Source organism: Mustela lutreola, chromosome 7 (genome assembly GCF_030435805.1).
Source record: "Mustela lutreola isolate mMusLut2 chromosome 7, mMusLut2.pri, whole genome shotgun sequence".
Taxonomy (NCBI): domain Eukaryota; kingdom Metazoa; phylum Chordata; class Mammalia; order Carnivora; family Mustelidae; genus Mustela; species Mustela lutreola.
The window spans coordinates 136,758,367-136,785,403 of NC_081296.1; the positions used below are offsets into that span (position 1 = coordinate 136,758,367).

General features: G+C 52.1%; 1 protein-coding gene across 2 annotated transcripts in view; it reads right to left on the minus strand.

The window, feature by feature from the left end:
• ESRRB (estrogen related receptor beta) overlaps positions 1-27,037 on the minus strand; it is a 166,336-nt gene that overhangs the window by 39,874 nt on the left and 99,425 nt on the right. For both annotated transcript variants that reach the window (XM_059182739.1, XM_059182738.1), the window contains exon 2: positions 15,058-15,467. In XM_059182739.1, the coding sequence (XP_059038722.1) occupies positions 15,058-15,467 (410 nt within the window). The remainder of the gene's footprint in view (positions 1-15,057; positions 15,468-27,037) is intronic.

The following is a 27,037-nucleotide window of genomic DNA, read 5'->3' on the forward strand; positions in this document are numbered from 1 at the left end:
CCACCCACGTGGACAAGGGTTCCTCATGGAGCAGCCATGGCTCTGCTTTTCCTGCATGGCCTCTTTCCTTTTCCCGACAACTCTGGAGGTGAATGCCTTTTTCCCTCCATCTCATAGCTGAGAGAGGTGAGCAGAGTCCAGCATGAGGCAGAGCGAGGATTTGAACCCAGATGGTCTGGCTCGAGTCTCGCTCCGGACCACTGTGCGGGGAGCTCTCGGGGCCCGTCGCAGCCCTGCATTCACCTGGCCAGGTAACTCCCGCAGCCCTGGGAGTCTGCCTGTGTGCTCTAGCCCTTCACCTCCCCTGGTCTCGGTGGCACAGCCAGCCTGTCAGCCCTTGAAGGAGGATGGGTCCCAGGTTGGGCAGGACTGTTGCTCCAGCAGGGGGTCGATCAAAGTCTGTTGATTTGGCACCGGTGCTCTCCCAGGACAAGAGAACTGAGCGTTCACAACAAGAACCTGAGCAACGGTCTCGACCCTGTGTGTGTGTGTGTGTGTGTGTGTGTGTGAGAGAGAGAGAGAGAGATAGAGTGTTCTAATTTTATTTATTTATTTTTGTTCCTTTCAATTTGCTTTATGGCCCCAGCGGCTGGCTGCCAGCAAAGCCAGGCTGGTGGCCTTGCCTTGTAATTTCTGTAAGTGCCTCCTTGATAAAGTGATGAGATTAATTCATCAGAATTCCTGTGGTCTCTGGAGGGCCGTGTAGGAGAGCGTGGGGAGCAGGGAGGGGCCTCTGTGGTACGTACGTGGACACACACACCCAAACACACACCATCAGCAGCAGCTGAAGTGGAGCAGTCTTGGAGGTGGGCTCTCAGAGGACAAGGACACAGTCAGTGGCTGGCATAAATCCGGAGTTCTAACACGTGAGTGTGCCCAGCAGAGACACAGGCAGACACTACATCAGGCAAGTCACCAAACTTCTCTGGGCCCCTTTCCTCATCTGTAAAATGGGCACAGCACATTCCCCCCTTCTAAAGGCTGTGTGATACAGGGACAGAACGCACGTAAAGGGCTTAGTGAGGGAAACGTGTAGGCAAACAAGGAACCAAGGCAACTGTGCTTGCTTTCAATGCAAGCAGGGCTGCCAGAAAGAATTCAGCAGAAGACTCCAGGGCTACGTCTTTCCTAGGTGCCAGACATGAGGCTAGCCACCCGCTCTGACATTCAAGAACCTCAAGACCCATAATGACCTCAGAGTTGGAGTGCCTGCACCTGTGCTGTGGAGGGGAGGCAGGAATGCCTGGAACCTGGCCTGGACTTCCGCAGCACCTCTGACCTCAAGGCAGAGGGGAAATCCCCACCATCAGGTCTCTTTGATCCTCTGCCTCAGAAGGAAACCCCGAGGGCATCCCCATCAGCTGTCCCTGAGCAGCTGCAGGCAGCGGGCAGTCCTTTCCCAGGACTCCAAAGTGGTGCTGCAGAGCTCAGACAGGGCTCCTGAGGGACTCTGGTCTCAGAGGCTTCTGGCTAACATCAGAGCCTGAACGACCCCCATTTTAGGTCACTGCTTGGAAGGGCTGGGATGGCAGTCACCTGGTTAAACCCCCCTATTTCTCTCTCTTCTGGGGGACCCAGACTCTCTTTTTCTTCTCTGTGTGGCCCACTGTCCTCAACTCCATACCCTTCCCCCCCTCCTTCCCCGCTGGCTGGATGATCTCATTCGCGCCACTGGCTCCTGCTGACATACTGGGTAAGGATCAGCAGCAAGAGACCCTGCCAGTGCCTCCACCTACCTCTTGGCTATTTCCACTCAGAAGTCCCTCAGGTTCCTCACACTTCCTCAACGGAACCCATCCGCGCCTGGTCTGCTCTTCTCACTGTGGCCCTGATCACATAGCAAAAGGATCACTAAGCTGCCCCATTGTCTACGTCAAAAACTGAGGCAGCCTGGGTTCTTCCCCCTCCTTCAGACCTAAGGTCCTTCTCATCCTATTCAATTCAAGTCACATCCCTCCTTCCCCTCTGCCCACAGCCAAGTACCCACACTCATCACCTCTTACCTCACGTCTATGCACTCGCCTTTGTCTCCAGGTCCCATTCCCGTTTACTCCCGACACCACCCCTGGAGCAAAGTTAACAACTTTCCTGTGCAGAACTCCCCCATCCTGGCATGCTGAATGGCAGCATGGGGGTGAGAATGGTCGCAGAAGAACGGACAAAGCACAAACCAAAGTAGCTAGGGGCACCCCGTGGAGTTGGTTGTGTCCAACTCTTGACTTTGGCTTGGGTCGTGATCTTGGGGTCATGGGGTTGCAACCCAAGGCAGGCTCTGTGGTGAGCCTGCTTGAGATTCTATGTCTCTCCCTCTCAACCCCCCAGGTACTCTTTCAAAAACAAAACAAAAACCAACCAACCAGCCCCAAAAAACCAAAGCAGCCAAAGAAGGAGCTCTAACTGACGAAGCATTTGTACTGCAGAAACTCAGAAGCCTCGGGCAGTGATGACTCAAGATACAGTAGATTTAATGGAGTGTAAAGGCCAGAAACAGGGGAATTTGCTAATCTGTATTTAGGGAGTACTTAGCTACCAAGCACTTGGTAGGGTTGTGGCCACCAAGGAGTGGTGAGAAGTGGTGAGAAGCCAGCTTAATCCCTGGGGAATATGAGCAAGTCAAGTTCTAGACTTAAGAACTCACACTCCCACCATGGGCAAAAGGGGCTGAAAACAGGATGACTAGAGAGTGAGACCACCAGTCCACCCGCAGGCCTACTCCCAGAATTCTAGCAGTCTATACACTCGATCGCTCACCCAAAGGTAGGAATTTATAGGGCTCTTCCCCTGGGAGATTGCACAGCATCAGAGGGAAGACCGGCAGATAAAGATAAGCGAAGGGAAAGCTCCTTCTCTTCTTTGTATCCCTCTTTGCATTTAAGACAGATAGACAGACAGCCAAGGATTACCAATACATTCATAAAAAAGACTTCAAATATGAAAGACTAACCAAAACAAATAAATGAGGGAAAAATACGTGGGAAGAAACCAGGGCAAAGTAGTCGGTAGAAACAGGCTCACAAAGCAATCATCAGCGTACTATCAACTTGAGAAGAAAAACACCAACAACAACACTGTATTCGCGAAATAAAAACAGCATGCAATAAAGGATTAAAAAAAAGTATAAAATGGAGTTCACAGAAATTAAAAATATGAATGGCACGAAAAATTCAGAAGAGCTGAGGAACTACTCTAGAACAGAACAAAAAACCCAAACCATCGGAACAGGCTAGAAAAGATGTTAGAATTAGACACCTGGCTGATCCTAGAAGCTCAGAATCTAATCATCAGAACTTTTCAAGAGAGAAAAGCCTGAAGAGGAAGTCATCACAAAGGCAGGAATCAAAGGAGAGAGGGAGGGGAGGGTGGTGGAAATTTCCAAGACTTAAAGAGTAGGTAGGAGTTTCCAGAAATAAAGTAAAAAGTCCAGAAGAATGAATGAAAAAAGATCAGGACAGAACTGGAGAGGTGGAGAACAAATTAGTAGCTGCCCCGGGTCAGGGAGGGGAGAAAGAGGCAGGTGGTTATAGCCCTTCCCTATCTGATTTTCTCTATCTGATGGTGGTGATGGTCCGAGGAGTCCATGGAGATAAAATTGCATAGAATTGCAAAGAACACACAAAGTGTGTACAAGTGGTAAAATCTGAGTAAGATGTTATCTTTAGGGGGAAGTGGGTGAAAGGTCTACAGGATCTCTCTGGACTATCCCCCCCACCCCGACTTCTTTTTTTTTTTAATATTTTATTTATTTATTTGACAGAGATCACAAGTAGAGAGAGAGGAGGAAGCAGACTCCCCGATGAGCAGAGAGACCGATGCAGGACTCAATCCCAGGACGCTGAGATCATGACCTGAGCCGAAGGCAGAGACTTTAAACCCAATGAGCCACCCAGGCGCCCCTTCCAGACTATTTCTTAAAACTGCATGTGCCTCTTTACCGCAAAACAAAAATATGAAAGAGATAAATAAGTAAATAATTAATAAAAAGAACTGCAACCCACTACACAGTCTTTAATCGTAACATTTCAATCCGAGAAAACAAAGAAAGAAAAATTTTTCAGGGAGAGTAAAAAAACAAGTCAAAAACAGGAGATGGAGAGTAAGATCAGTCACCGTATCTGAACCCACAAGGGAAAAAAGGCCCAAGCCACACCGACCGCCCCTGCGGGCACTGCCACTTTCTCTTCTCAGCGCTCATTGCCCGACTGCACATTTACGTCTTGTTTCTTCTCTGCTTTGTTCACGGAGGCTTCCCCAGCACCCAGAACCGTGTGTGCAACAGTGAGGTCTCAATATCCAGTCTCTAAAGGACGACTCAAGCTTCTTGAGGGCAGCCCCGGAAACCAAGAAGACCAGCAATGGTGTCATGGGGCGGGGGATGGGTCACTTCCAGCCAGAATTTTCTACCAAGCCAAGAAACACATCTCATGGGTGGGCTGAAGGAATGAGTAAAGACACTTCCACACTTCAAGACCTCGACAATTTTACCTGCCCTGTGCCTTTGGATCCAGAAAACAGGGGATGCAACCCAGGAGAAGAGTCAAGGACAAGTGGAGAAGGAACGAGCAGTCAGCAACTGAACCGAGAGCCGTGATGCCACCATATTCCAACAATGGAAAAATGGGAAAAGTGCGTGCGCGCGCGCGCGTGTGTGTGTGTGTGGGGGGGGGGGGATGGGCTGTGTAACTGGAACTAATTCTTAGTGTCCATAATAGGGAGTCAAGAAATAATGCCAAAGCTCCCAACTCAGTAAACATAGCTGTAAAATCCTATTAGTAACTGCAACAATAAATGCCAGGAGGAAGTTCTTCTTGGAGGGCTAACTCCAGATCCCCCGAGGGGAGGAAAGACAATGTGAAGGGCCAGGGACTATGAGGGGACTGACACTTCTATGGTACTTTAAAAAACTATACACATATATTATTTGGGAAGAAGTTACAAATTAACTTAAGAATTAAGCTCAAGAAATTGCCCAACCGCTCCACTCCTTATTATGCAAAGAATGAAATCTAACCTCCAAGGCAAAGCCTAGCCAACTCTTTATCATCGAACTGCCTCTGACCTGTCCATCCTAATCTCCCCAACCTGGGGGCCCAGTCTGTACGCTCGGCAAAACCCCCACGGAACCTCCAAGCCCTCTCCTACCGGTCAGTCTGCTAAACATCTGCCTTCAGTTAAGGTCACAGTCCCAGGGTCCTGGGATCAAGCCCTCCCGTTGTGTGTGGGGGGGTCCCCTGCTCAGCAGAGAGTATCCTTCTCCCTCTGCTCCTCCCCTGCTCTATTTAAAATAAAAAATTTAAAAAAAAGTATCTTAAGGGGGGAAAAAAGCAAACAAATTGAAAGCCAAGAACCTCCACCTAGAAAACCTTAGAATTCAGCAAATGCTGCAGGTATCCCGTCCCCAATATTTTCCGAAGCAGAGAACACCTCGTTCTTAAATCCCTCTGTTTGATTTTATCTTCCCTCCCCTCCCCCTTCAGGGACTCACGCAAGGTCTCCTATCCCTTCTCTTCTCACCGCACTGACTCTACGGTGCTTCTGATGGTTAAGACGGCACCATTATTTTACGCAGCATCAAGAAAAAAGGGAAATCTTCCCATCAGACTGACTATGCTCCCTTGCCACTAGCATTTTCATTTTGTTCTTGTGAGATCTCTTTGAGCTTTACTGAGATAGAGGTTGGATCATACAGTATTCCTGTGCAGACATGGAAGAGAAAATAAAGGAAAAACAAATTAAAGGTGTCACTAACACTTCTCCGAGTGGGACTCTCCTGAGTCATTTTTGATCAAAGTCATTGTTTTGGTGTTCTCCCACAGAGTCGTCCTCTCGGCTAATAAGGGAGTTGAAAGAATGTCCACTGTCTTGGGCACGGGGATTCCTCCCTGGTCGCTGGCCTCTTTCCGCAAGTTCTGATACACATGCGGGGCAAGGGTAACTGGAGTGACCAGCGCACAGCCCGGTTCAGAAAAGTTACAGCAGGAAACTGATACAACTGGGCAAGACGGGGCTTCCCAGTCTCCTTCCAAGGCTGTCTCCCCTTCCTCTCACCAGCTCCTTCGTGCTACCCCCCCCCCCTTCAGAAGAGCTTTCTTTAGAAGCTCTCCTGGAGGGCATATTACAGAAGAAGGTTGGGCCCTACCCCAGTCTCAGATTAGAGGCCTGGGTGGGGCTAGAAATTTGCATTTCCAACAAGTTCCCAGGTGCTTCTAGTCTCGGGACCACACTTTGAGAACCTCTGCCTAGAAGATCTCATTAGTCTAAACCTTACACAAGTTCCACTCTTGAGCTCTAGGCCTCAATTTCCAACTCTTCCAGGGTTAAGACTTGTGAACTGGTCAACTCAACATGTCCCAAACTTTGTCCATGACCATGACCTCCCAGCTGGCCCTTCTTCCACCAGGAAAATTCTTTCTAGGTTTCCCTGCCCCCAAGAGCAGCCTAAAATTAAAACCCAAGGGGCAGTCTCAATCCAGCCAGTCTTCTCTTTATACTGAATCCACTTCCAAAAGTTTCTCCCGCCTAAGCTCTCCTCTTACCCCTCCTGCCCCTGCTGGCTTGGATGCCCCCAGCAGCGTGATTACGTGGATCGGATCGGTTAAACGAACTATGAAAATCACCTCCTGACCCCAACCGCCTGCCCCTAGGCTATAGGCTCTCCTACTCACCCATCTTTTTCCCCAATCATCTTGCCAGAATTCCCTCCACCAAAAGGAGATGGGATTAATCCCCTGCTCTAAAATCCCTTCAGTGGCTTCCGGTAGCTGAACAGGAGCAGCACAGACAAAATGGACTTAAGGGCTCTCATACCCCAGGCACCGAGCAGAAGACTTGACACGCAGGTCTCGTTTGATTTCTGCAAGGACATTCCAGTGGCACAAACCATTGATCAGCCCCCTAATCCCATTTCCTTGACAGGGAAATTAAGGCCCAGAGAAACCAAGTAACTTGACCAAGTTGACCAAGGAAGGAATTATCAAATCGGGGTTCTAAGCCAGGTGAAACCACCCCTGAACACTATACTCCTCCTTCACAAAGCCCAGGGAGCCCTGGGATATCCAGCCTCGTGCTGCCTTCCCCGTCTGTCCTCTGTCACAGAGCCCCACCTCCCTGAGCCCTCCATGGGCCCCACTTCCATGTCTTTCTGCCAGGCGTGTTCACGGGTCACCCCTGCTTGCACAGCCTTCCAGATGCCATCCCTGCCCTGACTGGGCTGTCTCACCTGACTTGCACCCTGGCCGTGTCTCTCTGCAAAGAGGAACCGTGATTTGTTTTTCCTCTCAGTGCCCCAGTGCCCTGCACACCACACAGCATCCGCAGGGTTCTGGACTCTTTAAGAGATTTTTTTTTTAAATTTGACAGACAGAGATCACAAGTAGGCAGAGAGGCAGGCAGAGAGGAAGGGAAGCAGGCTCCCTGCTGAGCAGAGAGCCCTATGGATGCAGGGCTCCATCCCTGGACCCTGGGATCATGACCTCAGCTGAAGGCAGAGGCTTTAACCCACTGAGCCACCCAGGTGCCCCGGTTCCAGACTCTTTCTGTACAGATGAGGAAACAAGAGACCAGAGGACCCAATCCCCGCCCAAGGTCAGCTGGCTGGTCAGGGGCAGGGCTGGGGACAGCAACCCGCTCCTGACTCCCACTCACTGCTACCTCTGTCTCTGCAGCCCCCTTAGCTCGTGTCCCCTGGGATCCCCAGTTTCATTCTCCAGGACAAAAGGCCTGGAGGTGGTCCAAGCCAGGATAACCCATCAATCATCTCCCTGCCCCCTTCCTGGGGGAGTTTCCTTCTAAGCCTGCATCTGGGCCCCCAGTGAACAGAAGCAGAGGCTGCCAGAGCTTCTTTCTTGCTTTCCTCATCTTAAGTCACAGACCCAGGAGCTGCTCCAAGGGCCTCAGGTGACCTGCTAAGTTGGCCACATGCCCTGGGGATATAGGAAAGGGTCCAGGGTGGCTTCACCTTCCCACAGCAATGTATTCATCAATGGCTTCCACTTGGCCTAGGAGAAAGTCCAAGCGCAGCACACCCCATGCCCCCCACCCTCCAGGTCTTCCCTAGGCCTCCCTCCCACCAGATAGCCTGGCCCTCTTTCTGGTCCTGAGACGAGTTGCTGTTTCCTCTGCCTCCAGGGCTGGCCCCAGGACTCTTCCATGTGCATTGCTTTACCTTAACAGTCATCTCCTCAGCAGGGCCCTTCCAAACCCCGTCTAAATCAGACCCTTTCTGCCCACTCGCTCTGGTCTCATCACTGGTCCTGCTCGTGCCCAGCACTTGTCTCGAGGGTGTCATGACGAATCTTTACGAGCTATCATGTTGACTGCCCTTCCCCCACCCCCCAGCTGGCAACCCCCCAGGCTCCACCCCCAGCTCCTAGCACAGTGGCTGGGACTCCATCAACAGTCAACACAGAACTGAGTAACTGCTTCATGAGCTCACATGCAAGGCAGGCATGTCCCCCACAACAAACACTGTCTTTTAGAAAAGAAATTCTTTATGATCCGAGCCTTTGTGACATCTAACAGAGGGTCCGTGACCATCGCTTTAGACTGACCCATCATCAGGACAGCCCTACGGCCCCAGGAGACCTCAACCAGTGCCAGTCATCCAGCCCACTGAATCAGTAACAAGGGAATAAATAAGTGTCACCCAAATGTGGTTCTTCCTAGGAACAGAACCTCACGGTTGCAAATGCTGAGTGCCAAAAGCGAAAACGTCGTGGAAATCAGGACTGTAAATCGACACACAAAAAAGCAACTGTCCTAATGGTCTGGGAACCGGACGTACAGCTCAAAGTCAAATTTTCAGGGACAGAAGCCCCTCTCTGCTCATAAAATTTCAAGTAAGCAAGACGGAAGGAAAGACAGTGTGCTCTAAAAAACTGGGTTAAATGACCCAAGAACTCCCTAGAAAAGGCAAAGGCACTTTAGTCAAAGGTCCGTGTGAGAAGTTTGGCCTCTGCCTTTGGCTCAGGTCATGATCCCAGAGTCCTGGGATGGAGCCCCGCATCGGGCTCTCTGCTCGGCAGGGAACCTGCTTCCTCCTCTCTCTCTCTGCCTGTCTCTCTGCCTAATTATGATCTCCGTCTGTTAAATAAATAAATAAAATCTTAAAAAAAAATGTTTGATAAACCCTGCTTCACGAAATGTGAGAAGGAAAAGTTTTCAGAAAAAAAAAGTGTTTTACAAAATGTGATTCTCAATATACGAGTAGAACTAAAATTAACACATTGTTTTAAGTAGACCTTGGCCTAGTTTATCCAGATCCCTCTAAGTTTGTGCATTCAAATTGGCCAGACTTCTCTGGTTCCTCCTCCCTGGGAAAGAGTGGGGAATCACTGCAGGATTACCTTCTATGCATGGAGAACTTTCTAGGCACCAGGCACTGCTGGAGGGGGTGGGGTTCAGCAAAAATCAAAGTAAATACAACTCTATTCCTGCCCGGGAGGGGTGCGTCCTATGCCAAATAAGCAGAGGAAGGGGGAGCAGACTTCTCGAAGGAAATGCCAATTAACTGGACACCTAAGGGACGAAAGTAGGGGCTAGGGGTTGGGGGAGGCAGAATAAAGGGACAAATACGTGTGACATGTAGAAACCGATGGCGTGCAACCAGTTCTGGGAACTGGAAAATAGAGCAGTCAGGCTGGCCCACAGCCTGCAAGGGAAAGTGGCCGGGGGCTGAGGTGACCGGGTCAGCGTGGGGCAATCCCAGAGGACATCCTCAGCCACGTTCTGGAGCTGCCATCCACCCACAAGCAAGACAGCCGAGTGCCATGTTCAGATGTGTGTTCAGAAGCGTCTCCCTAGCAGCACTAAAAAAAAAGCAGACTGGGAAGGGCTGAGCCTGGCAGCTGGGGAACCAGACTAGAAATTACCGTGGTCAGTGGTCAGTGGCTGCCTGGAATGGACCGGGGCAAATGGAGAGAAGCATCCAGGCAGGGGACACGAAGGAAGGAGACTCCACCGGCGGCGGCGGCTGGGGCGTTAGTTTGGAATGGGGGGCAGGAAGCAGAGTTAAGGGTAAGACCCACGGGGCAGGTTAAGCCTCTGCCTTCAGCTCTGGTCATGATCCCAGGGTCCTGGGATCGAGCCCCGCATCGGGCTCTCTGCTCAGCAAGGAGCTGTTTTTCCCTCCCTCTCTGCCTGACTCTCTGCCTACTTGTGATCTTTCCCTCAGTCAAACGAACAAATAAAATCTTTAAAAAAATTTTTAAAAAAGCTAAAACCCACTTCTGGCCTGCATGCTGGGGAGAGGGCAGCGGCTGGAGCACAAGAACACCTGAGCTTCTAAACACAGCTTCTGTTTAGGACTCGCTGCATCTGGGGGGCTTCTGGGACACCCAAGTGGAGATTTCTCTAGGTGCCAAAGGCACTGGAGCATGACAGGGAGGCTGATGCATGAGCTTTGGAAGTGGGACTCATCTAACTCCAGAGGCAACAGGAACATGGGGCAGGATGTGCCCAGAGATGAGGAAGATAATGAGGGCTGGAGGCTGAAGCATCAGGGGATGGGGATGCTGTTTTGTTTTCTTCATTTTAGACAGGAGATACTAGAGGTATTTAAATGCAGATGGCAGGAAGAGGCTAGAAAGTGCGAAGATAAAAGAGAGGAGATAGGGGGTAGGAGGGTCCCTAGCAAGTGGGGAGGAGGTGAGAGCCCCGGATGGGAGACCTCTGCCTTCGCCAGCAGCATCCATAACCAGGCGATCAGTTGATAGAAGGCACCACAGTTGCAGGGAGAGTGGGCAGGTTGGTGGCATCTTCTAATTTCTCAAGGTTTGGGCATCCAGCTTGGAAAAGTCCCCCAGGAGCCTCCCCCAAAGGCCACCTCATTACCTTGGCACTCGTCACAGAGGTTTTCCTTACTGTGAGGTCAGTATCATCGTCCAGAGAGGGGCCATCTCTCAGGGGCACAGGCCCATTGCCCAAATTCCAAAACCTGATGTATAAGCCCAGGCATGCACATTCAAGTACAGGGAGGAACTGGTGTGCTTAACCAGCCAAGTTCACTTCAAGCAGAAGACCTACAGGGGAACTAGATCCGAATTAGAAAGATGTTAATCATGACATCAGTCCATCCCCAGGCTGACTCCTAGGAGTGCAGTGGTGCCTTGGCCAAAGTCTGCCTTCTTTTTTTTCTGTGCCTCTGGGGCGGATCAATCCTCTTTGATGAGCACATTTTTTTTTTCTTTAGATATGCTAGTAAATTCAATCAGGCTGACGATTATCTTCTTTGCGGGGGAGCCTCTGTGTCCCTTCAGGAAGGTGCCTTCTTTTGTGGCTAAGTTCATCTGTTCAGGGTGTCATCATCACATCCCAGCACTGACAACAAATGCTCTTTTGGCAGAGAACGGGGCAGAGAATGGGGCAGACCAGGCACTACTCCGTTGACTCCAAGCCCCCTGAGGGCAGAGAGCTGTGCCCACCCTGTTCAGTGCTGTCACATAGGGGAGTGCAAACTGTTTCCATAAAGGGCCAGACAGTAAAATGTTCTAGGTTTTGGAGCCAGAAGGTCTCCATGGAAACTACTCAATCCAGAGGTTGCCCCACCAAAGCCCCCAGACTCTATGTAAATGAACAGGTGGGGGGCTTCGTCCTAATCCAACCTGACAAAAGCAGGCTTCAGCCTGGAGGCTGTGCTGAGCCCACCTCTCCAGGCCCTGCCCACTCCTGCCTGAGCGCTGGCACCCAGCACAACACCTGAGCGCTCGGTAAGTACTTACAGAACGGCCTGGCGGGCTCCGAGAGTGGAGCTTGCGACCAGTGACCTTGGGGATGTAGGTTCAAACCCCACTTTGGGTGTAAAGATTAATTACTTAAAAATAAAATCTAAATAAAAAAAGAAAAAAGAACCAAGGGCAGGAAGGAAAGAAAAGAAATAAATAGGCACCTGAGAATTTTTTCCTTAAGTCTACCATGACATCCTTGTTTCTATAAACTTCTAACCATATTGGGATAAGCACTGAGAGACTGGAGTGTTCTAAGGAGGGAGGTGGAAAATGAGCTAGCATTAGCCTGAGGGCTTCCAAGCATCCACATAAATTCATGAATGGATCATTCTGTGATGGAAGACCCTCAGTCCAAATGATCAGACTTTTTTTTTTTTTTAATGGCCTGAATATCCTCCTTAAATGGGCTTGGAGCTCCATAAACTGGCTTGGAGCCCAAGGCCAGGCCTACAGACTCACGTGGTCTAAACATCAGATTGCAGCGTCTGGAGGCCAAGTGCCATGTCTCTTTCTCCTGCTTCCAGCCCATACCTCACTCAGAGCACGCACACAATTCCCACTTGTCTCTGAGGTCATTCAATAGGTCCCATTCCCCTCCCCATGTTCCCAGATTTTCGACAGCCATCACGTCCCAAAACAACAAAGTCAAAATCGATGTTAAGACTAAAACCAAAGAATTAATAAAAATCACCCGAAGAGGCAATCAGCTTTACAGGATACTTCTTCCCTGTTCTAGACAGAAACCTCTTCCTGCTTCAGAAACCAACAAGGACTTGGGACAAAGCAAAGAGGCAAGAGCAGTTCATCCCTGACGGTACTAAATGCTGCCGTTTGTCCTCTGACTTCTGGGCAAAAGATCATTATCCTCTTCGTGGAACAAATAATTAAGACTATTTACAAATCCTTCCTATGTGGGCTCTTGACATTCTCAGCACCCAGGCCTCTGCTGAGGCTACACCAGCCTCTACGTTCAGAAAATGTGATCCAGAACCCCTCCTGCTCATTTAAGAGCAATACGAAGTGAAGAAAATGGATGGTCTCCTAAAAAAAAGCTATTTTTCAACTGACTTCAAAGAATCCAAACTAATGGCCATCTTACCCAGACCACCTCCTGACGGGGGAAGAACATGTAAACATCTGTTTGTCAAATATCCAGTGATACTGACTGGCTCTCAGACCGGAAGTTTTCAACCCTGACAGAGGCAGGAGACTCAGGATGACCACACAGTGCTTTTCCAATAGAGTTTCCAGGGCCTCCTCCCAGACTCAAGGGTCTGAAGCTGGCAGGGACGGGGGATGCGTTCATTCACAGCCCTGGAGGCGAGCACAGCACCTGACGTAACACACTCAGTAAATATTTGCTGAAAGCACTATGGGTCACAGCTCCTTCTGGGGAACGTACAAGGAACCAGAGTCTGGGGCTTTAGGAAAACATACTTTTTATTGCTTTACTCTTTTGCAATGATTGAACTTTCACCATTTTTTTTTTGAGGGTTCATTGAAAAACTATTACCTATAGCTAAAATAATTTAAATCCTAAGTCAAAATAATTACACCGTTTTACTTAAATAGATGTCATGACAAAAGCTAGCTCAGTAAGATAAATTGTGTGTCTGTTGTCTTAGGAGTATGTCCTAAGTGGTATCACGAAAGTGAAAATAGTACTTGGAAGCGTTGATGGCCAGGCAAGAGTCAAAGTGCTTTGTACATACTGATTCACTTACTCTTCTTTTAACCTCTCTATGGGAGGAAGGAAAGACTGTATCTCACCTTACTGAGGAGGACAGGAACCCATGGAGAAACTGAGGCAGCAGGCCCAGGGGCATTCGGCGTGTAATGGACAGAGCGGTCTGACCCAGGGACCCAGGCGGAGAGTCTACACCCCATCTCCACTAATAGGTAGAACTGGAAATGTGACCCATCCCGAAGGGCCTCCACTGATTTAATAAATACATCATCACAAGAAATTTCAACAAATAGTTGAATGAATCAACGGCCAAGTCATCCCAGAAAAGCTCAACCTGACTCTTTCAACAGTGAAATGGGGACGTGGGGGAGGGAGGACACGCTCCTCAGGACAGCCAGGCGGGACCAGGAGGGCAGGATGGGTGCCCCCCGGGTTTTGTCCAGTCGGTTACGAATCCCATCCCAGTGAAATGGCATCAGCTCACCTCAGTTACATGCACAAGGAGGGCTTTTGTCTACTCTACCCACAGCACAATGGCTGGTGCTTAATAGGTGCTCAAGGGAAAGTTAACGGAATGAAAAGGTGTGAGTGCTCTACCCATGACTGGCTGCTTTAAGAGTCTGCCTACCTCGCACAGGCTGTTGCTCTGGGCTAGCCCCTGTGCCATGAACTTGGCAATAGCTCTGTGAGGGTGGACCCATGAGTAGCCCCCGTTACTCTTGGGATGGCTTTACAGAAAGCACCCACCAGGGATCCTGCACACGTTCATAGGAATAAATCACTCATGGACCCTCTAAGAGAGACAGCTGCCCTCCTGGCCATCAGAACACGAATCAGCTGATTAACACCCATGCACGTGAAAAGCCCTTGAAGACAGGCCACGCTGGGACCAGACAGGGTGAGTGGGTTTCCCTTGCTCTGGTGGCCTGACTCTCCCAATTAAGAAAATCGTGTTTCACTTGTGCAATTAAAAAAGATCAAAACAAGGGTGCCTGGGAGGCTCAGTCGGTTAAGGCAGGGGCTCTCAATTTCCGCTCAGGTCTTGATCTCTGGCTCCCAAGATAGAGCCCCGGGTCCAGCTCTGTGCTCAGCAGGGAATCTGCTTGAGCTTCTCCCTCTCCCTCCGGCCCTCCCCCCTGCTTTCTCCCTTTCTCCTAAAACAAAACCAAAAAAGAAAGAAAGAAAGAAAGAAAAAAAAAAGAAAGAAAGAAAGAAAGGAAGGAAAGGATCAAAAACAAAATGAGGAACTCTTCTCTTAGGGGTCTGGAATGGCAGGACCAAGAACATAATCTTCTCCCCCAAAATTATCTTTTTAGGGACACGGCCTTGACAGCAGTTCCCCCTACCACTGAGAGACGCTCACACACTGAGGCGACTGTGTGGATTTCCTTTGGGTTTTCTGGGGTGCCACAGAGGCATGTCTGCCGTCTGCACGACAGTCCTGAGGTTCAGAGTCTTGCCTGGAATCCCGAAGGGGAAACCGAAAGGCGAGGGGAAGACCCTATGGAACCCCTGCTGTCCCGGTGCCCAGCCAGACCCGGCAGCTGGTGGGCATCCCCCCCCACCGCACCCACCCCCCCGTTTTCTGTCGCCCCCGCCAACAGGGCATCCCCGCCCCTCCCGCCCTGGCCCTGCCCCACCGTCACGCACCTTGGATGGTCCTCTTGAAGAAGGCCTTGCAGGCCTCGCAGGACGCCACGCCGTAGTGGTAGCCGGAGGCGATGTCCCCGCACACGAGGCACAGGCGCTTGGGGATGGCGTTGAGCATGTACTCGCACTTGATGGCCGAGTCCTCCATGAGGCCGCCCGCACAGTCCTCGTAGCTCTTGCGACACGGGGTGCTGCCCAGCCCGGCGCCTGCGAACATGGGCGGCGAGTCCAGACCATTGGCGTGGGCGCCCAGGGCCAGACCGAATCCGCCGCTGGCGTCAGACGAGCCGCTGGGGCTGTGGTGGCTGAGGGCGTCGATGCCTGAGGACGGGCTGGACGGCTCCGTCTTGATGAAGGAGCCGCAGCTGGAGCCCAGGTGCCGGTCGTCCGCAGACATTCTGTTCAGCAGCCTGGGGACACACAGAGCGCGGGCAAGTCAGCTCGGCTGAGGGTGCGGTGGGTGTGACACCCGCCCCAGGAATTAGCTTGGGGCTCCGGGCACCGAGTGGGCGGGGTGGCTGGGAGGGGCTCCGTGCTCAGGCCTTGGGGAGATAAAAATGCTGGCCCAGAAGGTCAACTGGTCAGGACACTGCGCGGCCCAGAGCAAGATTCTGGCTTTACCTCCCAGAACTTTGTGACTCCACAGAGGAAACTTGGATCAGTCAACCTCAGACCAGGCACCCCGGCTCTCTGTACACTGCTGGCCTCAGGGGGACTTAGAGTGGTCACAATTCACACAAAATAGTTGGCCGACCTCCCTGCACGACAAGACCCCATGGTGGCTACAGGTGAAAGTCTGGGTGTGCGGCCGCGGGACCAGACACCAGACCTGATAACCCATCTCACCCAGCCTCACAGGGGCTTCTGGTAAGCCCAGCTGGGAGCTTTCCCCATGTGCCAGCCACCATCCCTGAGATTGGGACTAGAGATGCCTAGCGAGGTGCTTGGCCAGGGCAAGAGGTAGGGCTGGTGACAAAGGCTGCCCCTTGGGGTTTGCCCCTGGCCCGGGGCCCGTGTGGAAGGTGGCTCCAGGCCCCTCCCTCCTGTCCCTGGTCCTAGTCCTTCAGCAGGCTAGCGTCCCAGAGACAAGGTCTCCAAGAGGCGGCATGAGCTCCCTGAGTCCGCAGCGGCTTCTTAACCCTACAATTCAAGCTTTCAGCATCCCTGCCTCACCCCAGAGTCAAGGGAGCATTACTACCACGACAGGATCACTGCGAAAGGTCAAATGTTTCCCAAAATAAAAGTCCCTCCTCCCACGCCCAGTGGGTGAGAAGGCAGGCAAGGTGTGACTCTCCCACGGGGTTGGAGTCGGGGGGACAAGGGGAGGAGCCTTTCTCTGAAAGGGCAAGAAAAGCTCACAGCAGGGTGATGAAGGTGGGCGTTGAGGGAAACCCAGCTGCGTCCCCATACTCAAGACCTCCGCGGCCAGCCAGAATCTGGAGTCAGCAGGCTGACTCGGGGTCCATGGGTCCCTGACCTGGCCTGGCTATGTGGAGGTAAGGAGGAGCCCAAGGCTTCTGCCCACGGAGCAGGTGGAAGGAAAGTTCCCGGAGAAGTCAGCGGTACAGCCCCATGAACGGAAAGAGGGCTCCGGCTGGGAGGGAGGGTCTCAGCCCTGCTGGGTCCCCTGGGGAGCGGCCACAGTTCTACCTCCAATAATACTCAGAGTGAGCCCCTGGTTCCTGAGCAGTCCCTGGAGGAAAGGACTGGTCAGCACCCAGGGAAGGGCTGCTTTGCCCACCCCTCCCCCATACCCCCCCCAAAAAAGCCCACCCTACCCCCACCAAATGCAATCTCATGATGGGGAGGGGCCCTCGCCATCCCTTAAGCCACTAATGATTTCCCGGTTAGCCCACATCCCCAGGGCTGGTCCCGTTCATCTACATTTGAACATGCCCAGAGACAAGGAACTTACTGCCCCACAGGCGGTTCTAATCAGACCCTGGGAACTGCAGATGCAAAGATAAGAGATAGGTATAAGGCTCCCACTCTCAAGTTTATCTACTGGAATGTAGTGTTTGAAGATACAGGCTCTCAGGCGTCTTCTGTTCAAAACCAAATGTTCCTAAGTCCTCTGAGACGCTTCTCATGCAAGCCCCATGTTTCCCTCACATCAGTAGGGGGCGCCCCAGCCAGGGGTCTCCTCTGGGTCCTTTTACAGCTCTGGGTGGTGCCCTGTCATCTTCCTGGGTTCCACATGGCCTCCTGCCTCCCCCCCATCTACCGGCAGGTCCCTGGTACGTCCACAGGAAAAGCCATCAGCCTGGCAGGGCATAATCCAGACAGAAAATCTGCCTGAGTAGGCACAAGTGCACTTCTGGGGGACCTCCCCGCAGCACCCGTACACAGGGCAATCAGGGAGAGCCACCCAGGGGCCCCTTCATCTGTAATTCCCTGCTGCTCATTGCTTTAGGCTCTGCAGCTCACAGGAAAACCCCAGCCCCGCTGTGACAAGCCTTACTGGGGAGACAGCTCCCAGACCCCAGCCCTCCATCCCCACCCCCCCCCCAACTGGAAAGAACTCAAGATTCCAGGAGATACACCTGATGTAAGCACTGATTGTAGCAACTACAGTAATCTCTTCTCTTCCCTCACAATACTACGTCACAAGGCCTACGTCGTTCACCCCCACTTGACCTCCTCACATAGGCCTTGTATCATCTCATCTTCAGAGACTCCAGGGCTGAAGGAAGCAAACATGATCCAGGTCTCTGAGTTGCATGGAAATCCAGCCATTAATTTATTGCCTGCATCCCAGCTGTGTTTGGGGGGGGAGGGGTGGAGGTTGCAGAGGATCTCATTCTTGCAGACTTCTCTTTCCTGTGACCATTATTTTGACGCCCCCCCCCACCCCGGATTGTCTTGTCTAGGGAGACTCAATGCCTATTTCAGGCACCTACTATGTGCCAAGTGCTGGCCAGAGAACCGTCATAACAAGCACAGCCCACAATCTCAGGGAGCTCATTCTCTCTCAGGAAGGGCGACACTAAACAAACACAAGTGTGCAGAGCACCAGAAAGTGTGTGCAGAGCACCAGAACGTGTGTGCAGAACACCAGAAAGGGCTAGGGGGTCTACCAGGCTCATAGGGGCTCCCCTGCTGTGCCTCACTGGTCTTGCTGCATTCATTCACTGGCTCATTCATTTGTATTTGTAGACTGAAGACCTTCCTCCAGAGGGCACAGCTGCTTTTCTGTGTTGAAAGTTCCTTCCAGACTCTTCTGCCTGTTTTTTCAAGCTCAGGAGCTACAGTTCTGGCCCTCTGCTCAGCGGAAAGCCTGCTTCTCCCTCTCCTACTCCCCCTGCTTGTGTTCCCCCTCTCTGTGTGTCTCTCTCTGTCAAATAAATAAATAAAATCTTAAAAAGAAAAAAAAAAGCGAGCATATGACTTGGAAATGCAACGAGGAGGGAGTGGCAGCAGGTCACAGGTGGTCACAAGGTCAGAGGAAGTCAGATGGGGCAAGTGCCCACTGCAGTGAGCAGTCAGGGGGCTGGGGACTTCACCAAGGGAGTATCAAGGCATGGTGGGGATGGAAGCCACATTACTGTGGCTGGAGGAGACAGTTCTTAGAAGAAGTTTGGCTGCAAAGGGTAGAGAAGGGTGTGAGAGTGGGGTTCCTCCCGGTACACCTTCAGACAGTACCATCCACTTGAACTTGGGGGATTTGGGAGGCAGAGAAGGCATGTTTTGTTGTCATGTCAGTAACTGTTGGTCTCTGATGAGGAGGGCTGTGTTAAGAATGGAGGGAACTTGGGGGTGCCTGGCTGGCTCAGTTGGTGGAGCATGCAGCTCTTGATCTTGGGGTTGTAAGTTCAAGCCCCATGCCAGGGTTAGAGGTTACTTAAAAAAAAAAAATTAAAAAATAAAAACAACAGAAAAAGAAAAAGAATGGAAGGAATTTAAGGCATTTAAATATTACGGAATCGGGGTGCCTGGGTGGCTCAGTGGGTTAAGCCTCTGCCTTCAGCTCAGGTCATGATCCCAGGGTCCTGGGGTCGAGTCCCGCATCGGGCTCTCTGCTCAGCGGGGAGCCTGCTTCTCCTTCTCTCTCTGCCTGCCTCTCTACCTAGTTGTGATCTCTCTCTGTGAAATAAATAAGTAAAATCTTTTTAAAAAAATTTTTTAAAAATAAAATAAAAATTATGGAACCCACACTTTGCAGTCTGCCCTGGGAGATCCTGACCCAGGATAATTACTGATCCCCCCTTCTCTCCCCAAAGTAGACAATGAATGATACAGTGCCTCTCCCTTTAGTGCTAACGGTGAACACCAAATCAAGGTGGAGAGACGGAAAATACAAAAGGTAAAAAATGTTAGCTTTTCCCAAATTCTAGTCTACTCTTGACCAGAGTTCGCTGGGGTGCTTGTTGAACGGGTGACTGCTCTGGCCTGACCCCACCTCCATCACAACCTGAACCTGCCGCCTGCGAGTGGGGTCCAGAAGTCTGCATTTTCCCGTGGGCTTGCTTTAGCAGCCTGGATGTGACTCTTCAGGGCATCAAGTTTGCAAAGCGTGGGAATGATGCGCTGGAGGGTTGACGGGAATCCGGAACACAGGAACAGAAAGGAGCCGAAGCATAAGAGAGGAAGGGAGGTGTGTAGGTGGCAGAGGGGAGAGCTGAGACCCCCTCCCCTTCCTGCCCCCTTCACTCAGTGCAGGAAGCCAGTGGCACAGGGAGTGAAGGCTGCGGGCAGGAAGTCCAGGCAAAGGAAGGAAGCTTGCAACAGGAGCAGTGCTGGGAGGAGAGAGCAGAAATGGGGGCATACAGGCCTTCCCAGGCCCCTTAGTTCACTCTGCAGGGGCAGCAACACAGGGGAGCCCTGTTTCCTCCAGCAGCTTGCACCGGGTTCCTCAGCCTCGGCCCTTCTGACGCCTGGGGCAGGGTAGCTCTTCACCGTGGGCCGGTCCTAGGTGAGCGGGGGACATTTCTGAGCATCCCTGGCCTCCACCCTCTAGAGGCCGGTAGCAGCCCCCTCCCTGCCCCCAGAAAGGACAACCCAAACCTCCAGACATGGCTGAATGTTCCCTGGGGGAAAATCCGCCCAAGACAGGCATCACTGACAGAGATGTGTGAGGGAAGAAGGGGAGCCGGGGGTGCGGGAGCAGAGGGTTGGGCCAATGAATGGTACAAGTCTTGGACACAGGGGGTCAGAGCAGAAAGGGTAGAAGTGGGAGGAAATGGTGGGGGGAGGGGCCAGGAGCACGTGGTTTCTGGGGGTGTAGGCTGAGTTAGAGCCAAGGAAGGAGCGAGACAGCTGGGGAGTTGGAGGTGGGATCAGGGAAGATGTCAGAGGTGGGGCCTGGATACAAGGGCCAGGAGGATGGAGGGGAGGGGTGGTGCGGGGAGCAGATGGCAGGAGGGAGGGAGGGCGGGTGCAGCCTTGGGATGATGGGAGGTGGCTGACACTCCACTCTGGGGAGGAGGGCGTCACATCGAGTCCATCATCTGTGGCTGGCGGGACCCAGTTCCCAGCTGGGTCGATGACTATTGACTTTTTGGGAAGGGACAGAGGCCCCAACGAAGCAGGCTTTGAAAGAGCAGTGGCCAGTGGTCGGAGGCCCTGGAGGCATCCCTGCCCCTGCAATCCATGGTAACAGGAACGTGGCCAGAGCCACCTCTGGCCTCAATTTCACCAGCATCTGATTAGGCCTGGCCTCCCTCCCGCCCCAGTCAGCTCTCTGAGAGCAGATGACCCAGTTCTGCCACATGCTAGCTGCTGACTTCAAGGTCACTCTCTCTCAGCCTCAGAGTGCCCATCTGTAAAATGGGCGCCATCACAGCACCTCCTTCCTACGGCTGTTCTGAGTGAGCATAAACGATTGGAGGCAGGGGCGCCTGGGTGGCTTAGTGGGTTAAAGCCTCTGCCTTTGGCTCAGGTCATGATCCCAGGGTCCTGGGATCGAGCCCCGCGTTGGGCTCTCTGCTCGTCAGGGAGCCTGCTTCCTCCTCTCTCTCTCTCTGCCTGCCTCTCTGCCTACTTGTGATCTCTGTCTGTCAAATAAATAAATAAAATCTTTAAAAAAAAAAAAAACAAAACGATTGGAGGCAAAACATGTAGCCCAAGCTGGTGCCGAGCGGTCACTCAGTCACTCAGCGGACGCTGCCAGCTGTTGGGATCCTCCCAGGAAGCCCCTTCCAGAAAACTCAGCCTCCGGCCACCTGTGGTTAAACCCAGCAAAGCTCTTCCCTCAGCCAAGTCCCCAGACAGAGCCCGGAGGCTATTTCCATAAGGAACTTACCATTTACCAGGAGGGAAAGTGGTTCGTTAGGCAAATGAAGAGGATAAATAAGCCTGAAACGGGAATCCACTATACAGAAGAAAAATGGTTTCTGAACACTTGAGAGACTCTTATGTACATTTCCATAATTAATTCGTTAACCGGGGGCCACCAAGCTATTCATTATAACAGACCCTCAGACCCTCCAGCAAGGCTTTATTGTGATGAAGCAGCCCTTTAAGGAACCTGAAAGCAGAACAGCTAAACTTCCTTTAGAAAGAATGCAGGGGAGCCTTTAAGGAGGGATAAGATGGGGAGGACCCCGTGTCTGAATAGCCGTCCCAGCTTCCTGCTAGAATTCGGATTCGTGGGTGCTTACTACATGGAAGGGGGGGGAGGAGGGGGAAGGAGGGAGGGGTGAGGTGACCAATGGTGAGAAGTGTAAGAACAAGAACTCTAATCAATCCCATGCTGTACATACGCGGTCCGACAAGTGTTTTGTTAAACTCACATATTTCTTTAATTCAAATTATTTTCCTTAATTTGTTTTTTGTTTTTTGTTAAACTCACATATTTCTTTAATTCAAATTATTTTCCCCCTGCGTAGTCTGAATCACCTCTTTGAATAAATGGTATTTTTATCCCTCCTATGCGACTGAAATCCGGCATCTGTGTGTCTTCCAACAACAGACCTGTTTTCCTGAACAGACGCCCTAGCACGGCTGGAGTCAGGGGACTATGAGTCCCCAGAGACTCTGCTGCCCACCCCGGTGACCCCGCAGAGGAGGAACCGAAGCCTTGAGAGCGGTGACTCGCTCGTAGTTCCTGACTGGAGAGCCTGGCTGGCTGCTCAGGGTTGAGAGCCACAGTGAGTGGTGACTCGGGCAGCCACCCGCCTCTGTCACGACACTACCACAGTCTGGACCTTATTTGGATTTTAACTCCTTGGGGATCCTTGGCTAACACCCCTCCTTCCTCCCTCTGGGACCCGGGACCGCAAAACGACCCAAGAGCAAACCGGCTTCAGCGAGAGCCCGTCTCCCGCTGCATGAGGCTATGGCAAAAATCTGTAATTAAGCATCTTGTCTTAGAAAGATTAGTCAAAACCGGGCTGGTCCCAGACAACTGATTGAAATCTCGTTCCACACAAATTACGGCGTGGAAAATAATGATGGGTAATTAGTGCCTTTCAATCGGAGTGTTTTATCCATGATTTTCCAGGCTGCATCCGTCATAATGAGAAGAGAGATGCCCTGCCAAAGCAGGGGGGAGGCAAGGGGACGTGGAGCCGCCGTCCTGGGGCAGCTGGGCAGGTCCATCTGCCGACGGAGCTCCAGTCGGCTGTGGACAGCCGCGGCGGCTGAGTGCGGCTCTGTGTAACTTAGACGCAGGGGCTCGTCTGGACAGACCGATGCCAAAGGCCAGCCTTCACCGCAGTCCTCTTAGTGGAGGACCCCTCAGCAGGACCCAGAGTTGGTCCTTCCTTGGTCCCTCTTGGCCAGCTCTGGGCTCTGAACACCATGAAACGGAGGGTCTGGAGGAATGACAGCATCACGCGTTCAGTGTAGGTTCCCAAACACACCACAAGCATCCTTCCTTCCATGAGCTACTGGAGGTCGGACATCTGCGAATTTATCTGAACTATTCTTGAACATGGCTATATTTTCACCCTCCAGTAAGCCATGGCTGTGGTATGAACCGCCCACCTACTGTCACTGAACACATCTGGCACCTTCCAGATGCCACGTAATCCTCGCAGTAGACACGATGCTGGGCCATGGAGCTCAGTGGTTGAAGCTGGACTGCCTGAGTTTGAATTCCAGCTCGGTCCCTTCTGGGGTATCGAACCCTTCTCTGCTTCAGTTTCTTCATCTGCAAGATGGGGATGATCATCATGGTATTCATGTCCTAGGGTGGTCTTGAGGATTAGCAAGTGAACACAAAGAGAGCTTAGAACAGAGCCCGGCACATAGTACGTGCTCAGTAAATAAAAGCCAGCCGAAGTTCCAGCACGCTGATTTGGGTCAGGAGATGGCTTCCACTCCGAGTCCCTGAAACGTTCAATCCCATCACAAGCAAGACCGCTTCCTCTCTCCTCACCCAGCATTCAACCATCCGGGAAGCCTACTTATCCACCACTGAATGGTGCACTTGCATGCCTCTCTGCGCACGGGCCCTTTCTCCCAGAAAGTCCCTTTTCAGGCAAAGGGGCTCCGTACTCAGGCACTACCAGAACCAACTGTCTGAACTGACTAGCCCTGCTCCTGGGAGCTGACACCTCACTCCCGCCCTCTCTGTCTCCTACTGGCGTGAACAGGAGCGAGCGTGTGCCCATGCAGGGCTCCCACATTCTACCCTGCTGGCCCCGCTGATTGACCCAAGGGTGCGCCCCTGACCCTAGCTGGGCCAACAAGTCTCTCCTCTGAGATGTGTGGGTACCAGGCTGCCTCTCCAGGGGCAGAAGCATGGAGAGGCGGACAGCTAGAGAGTGAGCAAGGTCACACTTAGCGAGGGAGAAGAAAGTGGAAGCTGGCAGCGTAGAAGGGTGCTGGTGAGGGGCAGAGTCCAGGGAGTCCTAGCTGCTGTTGGCGGCTGTTCAAAAACCCAGCAGCACCTCCTCTGCCCAGGGAGGCCAGCGCCCTCTGACTCCCTGACAGGACAGACACCCCGGCATTCTGATACTTGACCCAGAGAGCGACTCACAAACTGCCTCACCCATTCACCCGTTCCCTCCCTCGCTCAGTCATTCCACGATTATTCCTCGGACCTCGACTGTGTGCCCACGATTCCAGCCCTGGGGATGGATCAGGGCACAAGGTGGACAAGTCCCTGCCCTCAGGAAGTGATGACACCATCCTTCACGGACTTATAGCTATACCTTCTTTTCATATTTCAACATCTTAGTGATCGGAACATATCTTGAATCAATGGCATAGCTATAGTTTAATTTGATTAGTGGTTCCAAGAATAATGGTGCCTTTAACAGCAGATTATGATGTGGAGTCAATGAAATAGGAGACATACGTAGCTGAGATTGCTATGAGCTCACCAAAAGCAATTTCATTTCTTCCTAGACAACAGAGAGACTACGTTTCCCAGCCTCTTTTTGGTGAGCCGCAGCCACTGACTAGGTCCTGGTGAACGGCATGTGGGTAAAATGATGTTGGTCACTTCCCTGTCTGGCCCATCAAAATCTCCCATGGTACTCCCCATCCTGTACGCCTGCTCTGTCTTCCCCCATCGGCGGGCCACACAGGACCCAGGCAGAGTGACCAGGAGGGCGTCCCAGGGTCCCTAGGGTGGAGCCGCAAACTGGAAGAAGGCGGGGCCTGGGAGTAACCTCATGAAAGGCTACCTGTCAAACACCCTCCCGAAAATGTCCTATGGGCAAGCTGGAAACGTCTGCTGTGTTGAGCCATTGAAACAGTGGGATGGTACATAATAGTAGCTAGGGTTAGCCCCCAACACACACAATAAGCAAACAACCAAAATAGTATACATTCAGTTAGTGATCGGGCAGGGGAAGGGGACAGAGGGTAGGATGGGGCAGTGACAGATAGGGCAGCCAAAGAAGGCTTCTCAGAGGAGGTGACAGAGCCTGGAGGCGAGGGAAGGAGACACTCGGGGGAAGGGGGGAAAGCGCTGTGTTGGAGGCAGAGCAGGGAGGCGGGGGAGGCAGGCGGAGGCGGGGGAGGCAGGGAGACACAGGCAGGGCCCTCTTCCAGCCAGAGGTCAGGACCTCAAAGGGCCTCTGACCAGTTCCTGGCTGCCTGCCTTCACTAAAGACCCCAGGGATGAGGAGATCCCTAGCTCAGGAAGCCGCTGTTCCCATTCTCCTGCCACTCGGGAGTGTGTTTTTCAAGAAAGTTATTTGTCAAAAAAAAAAAAAAAAAAAATTTTACGTGTCAAGAGCCAAAATGTTTCTTCTCTCTCTGGTACTTCTAGTTATGCAACTCTCTCAGGACCTACAGAACAAGTCTGACGCCTCCCCCTTCCCTCCCCCATTATCTATATGACAGCCCTCCATGTTGCTGAAGGCAGCTTCCTGATCCCTGGGAAGCCCTGTCCTCAGGAGGCTCAGTGTCCCCTCATCCTGAAGTCACTCCTGCCCACCCTCTGTCCTCCTTGAAGAGTGGTTCATCTGCTGTGTTTACTCCCCACAAAGAGGAACATCTGAATGGAGCCCAGCCTTCCAGGTACATTCTGATAGGCACGGAGCAGAGCTGTACTGACACCCTTCTCATCGTAGACACTATACCTCTGTTGATGGAACCCAAGACTGAATGAGCACGGAAGATGCCTGGCTCCCACTGCTGGCCTCCCCTCTGTCCCTGTGCAATCACACACCTGGGTCTGGTTTGTGCACCCTGTTGCTGAGCTTGAGCCCACGTGTGTTCCCATGGAGCAGGGCGCCAACCCAACGAGGGAGACAAGGTTTCCTTCTACCACCTGGCCAAGGCAATGGGCCTTCCCATGTGGCCTTGTGCACAGCAGGGATGACACAGGAGGCTTGGGGCTCCCGGCACCCATTCCTCTTCCAGACTCAATTTTTCAGTCTTTGTGCTAATGGGCAGCCTGGGCAGATGACAAAGAAACATCTTAACTCAGCTGGACAGGCGGGGAACTGGCACTGCTTGTGACTTCTGTAATGTGGATAAGGGTGCCCACCTGCCAAGGGCTTACTTCAAGCTGGGCATGGGACCACATGCGTTATGCCCTCATAACAACCTGTTGAGATGGGTACTATCATTTCCCCCTTTGTGCAGCCGGGGACACCCGGCAGGGGTCACAAAGCCAGAAAGTGCCGGAGAGAGTTACAAAGCAAAAGGGAGTAAGTCATAATCCTCTTCTGCTTGAAACAGCCTGGGGCTTCCCATTCCACTGTCAGGAAAGCAGGAGTCCTCACTGCAACTCAGAAGGCCCCCAGGGTCCGACCCCACCACCAGAATGCTGTCCCCTGCCCGCTCTGCCCATGCTCACTCTGGACCAGCCCCACAGGACTCCAGGCTGTTTCTGGACAATACCACTGTGCTCCCACGGCAGGGGGCCTCTGACCCTTGTTCTTTCTTTCCTCCTGTTCCCTCTGTCTAGAACGTTCCAGGCACACAGGCTCCATAAACACTGGCTGAGTGCACAAATGAACGAGGAGGTCTGAGAATTGGGTGGGAGAGGGGTCCCCAAGCCCTGCACCCTCTTAGGATGGGACATTCCTGGCCATGAGCCACAGGACAGGACCAGAGTCAGAGCAAGGAATCCAGCCAGCACCGTAAGAACAGAGCGCAGAGACCCGGGTCCAACAAGCCCCAATGAAAGGACCTGAAGGATCAACCTCGCCCTCAGCGCCCATCGAATTCCACTAATCCTAGTTTAGAGGCTTTACGAATGACGCATGGATTTTTCTTACTCTGTGTTTCTATTTTTTTAAGAACCCAAAATCATGTAATGCGTTTCAAAGGAACTTAGAGAAGTTAACATCTCAGACCCACTAACTGAGAAACCGGGTTTCAAATTGTTTAAAAAAAAAAAAAAAAGATATTTTAATACAGAAATCGATGTCATGTATGAAAACCTTTAAGAAGCAGGGTTGGGAAAAGCTTGTCTTGACTTCAGAGCCAGAAACCCGATTCCATACAAGAAGGAAGGGTTCACGGCCACGCTCAGGGCCCAGGCACCAGGGTTCTGCACTCAGGTCCCCTGGGTTTGGACCCTGGCTTTGTCACTTACTGGCCGTGTAACCAGCCTCCCCATACCTGTTTCCTC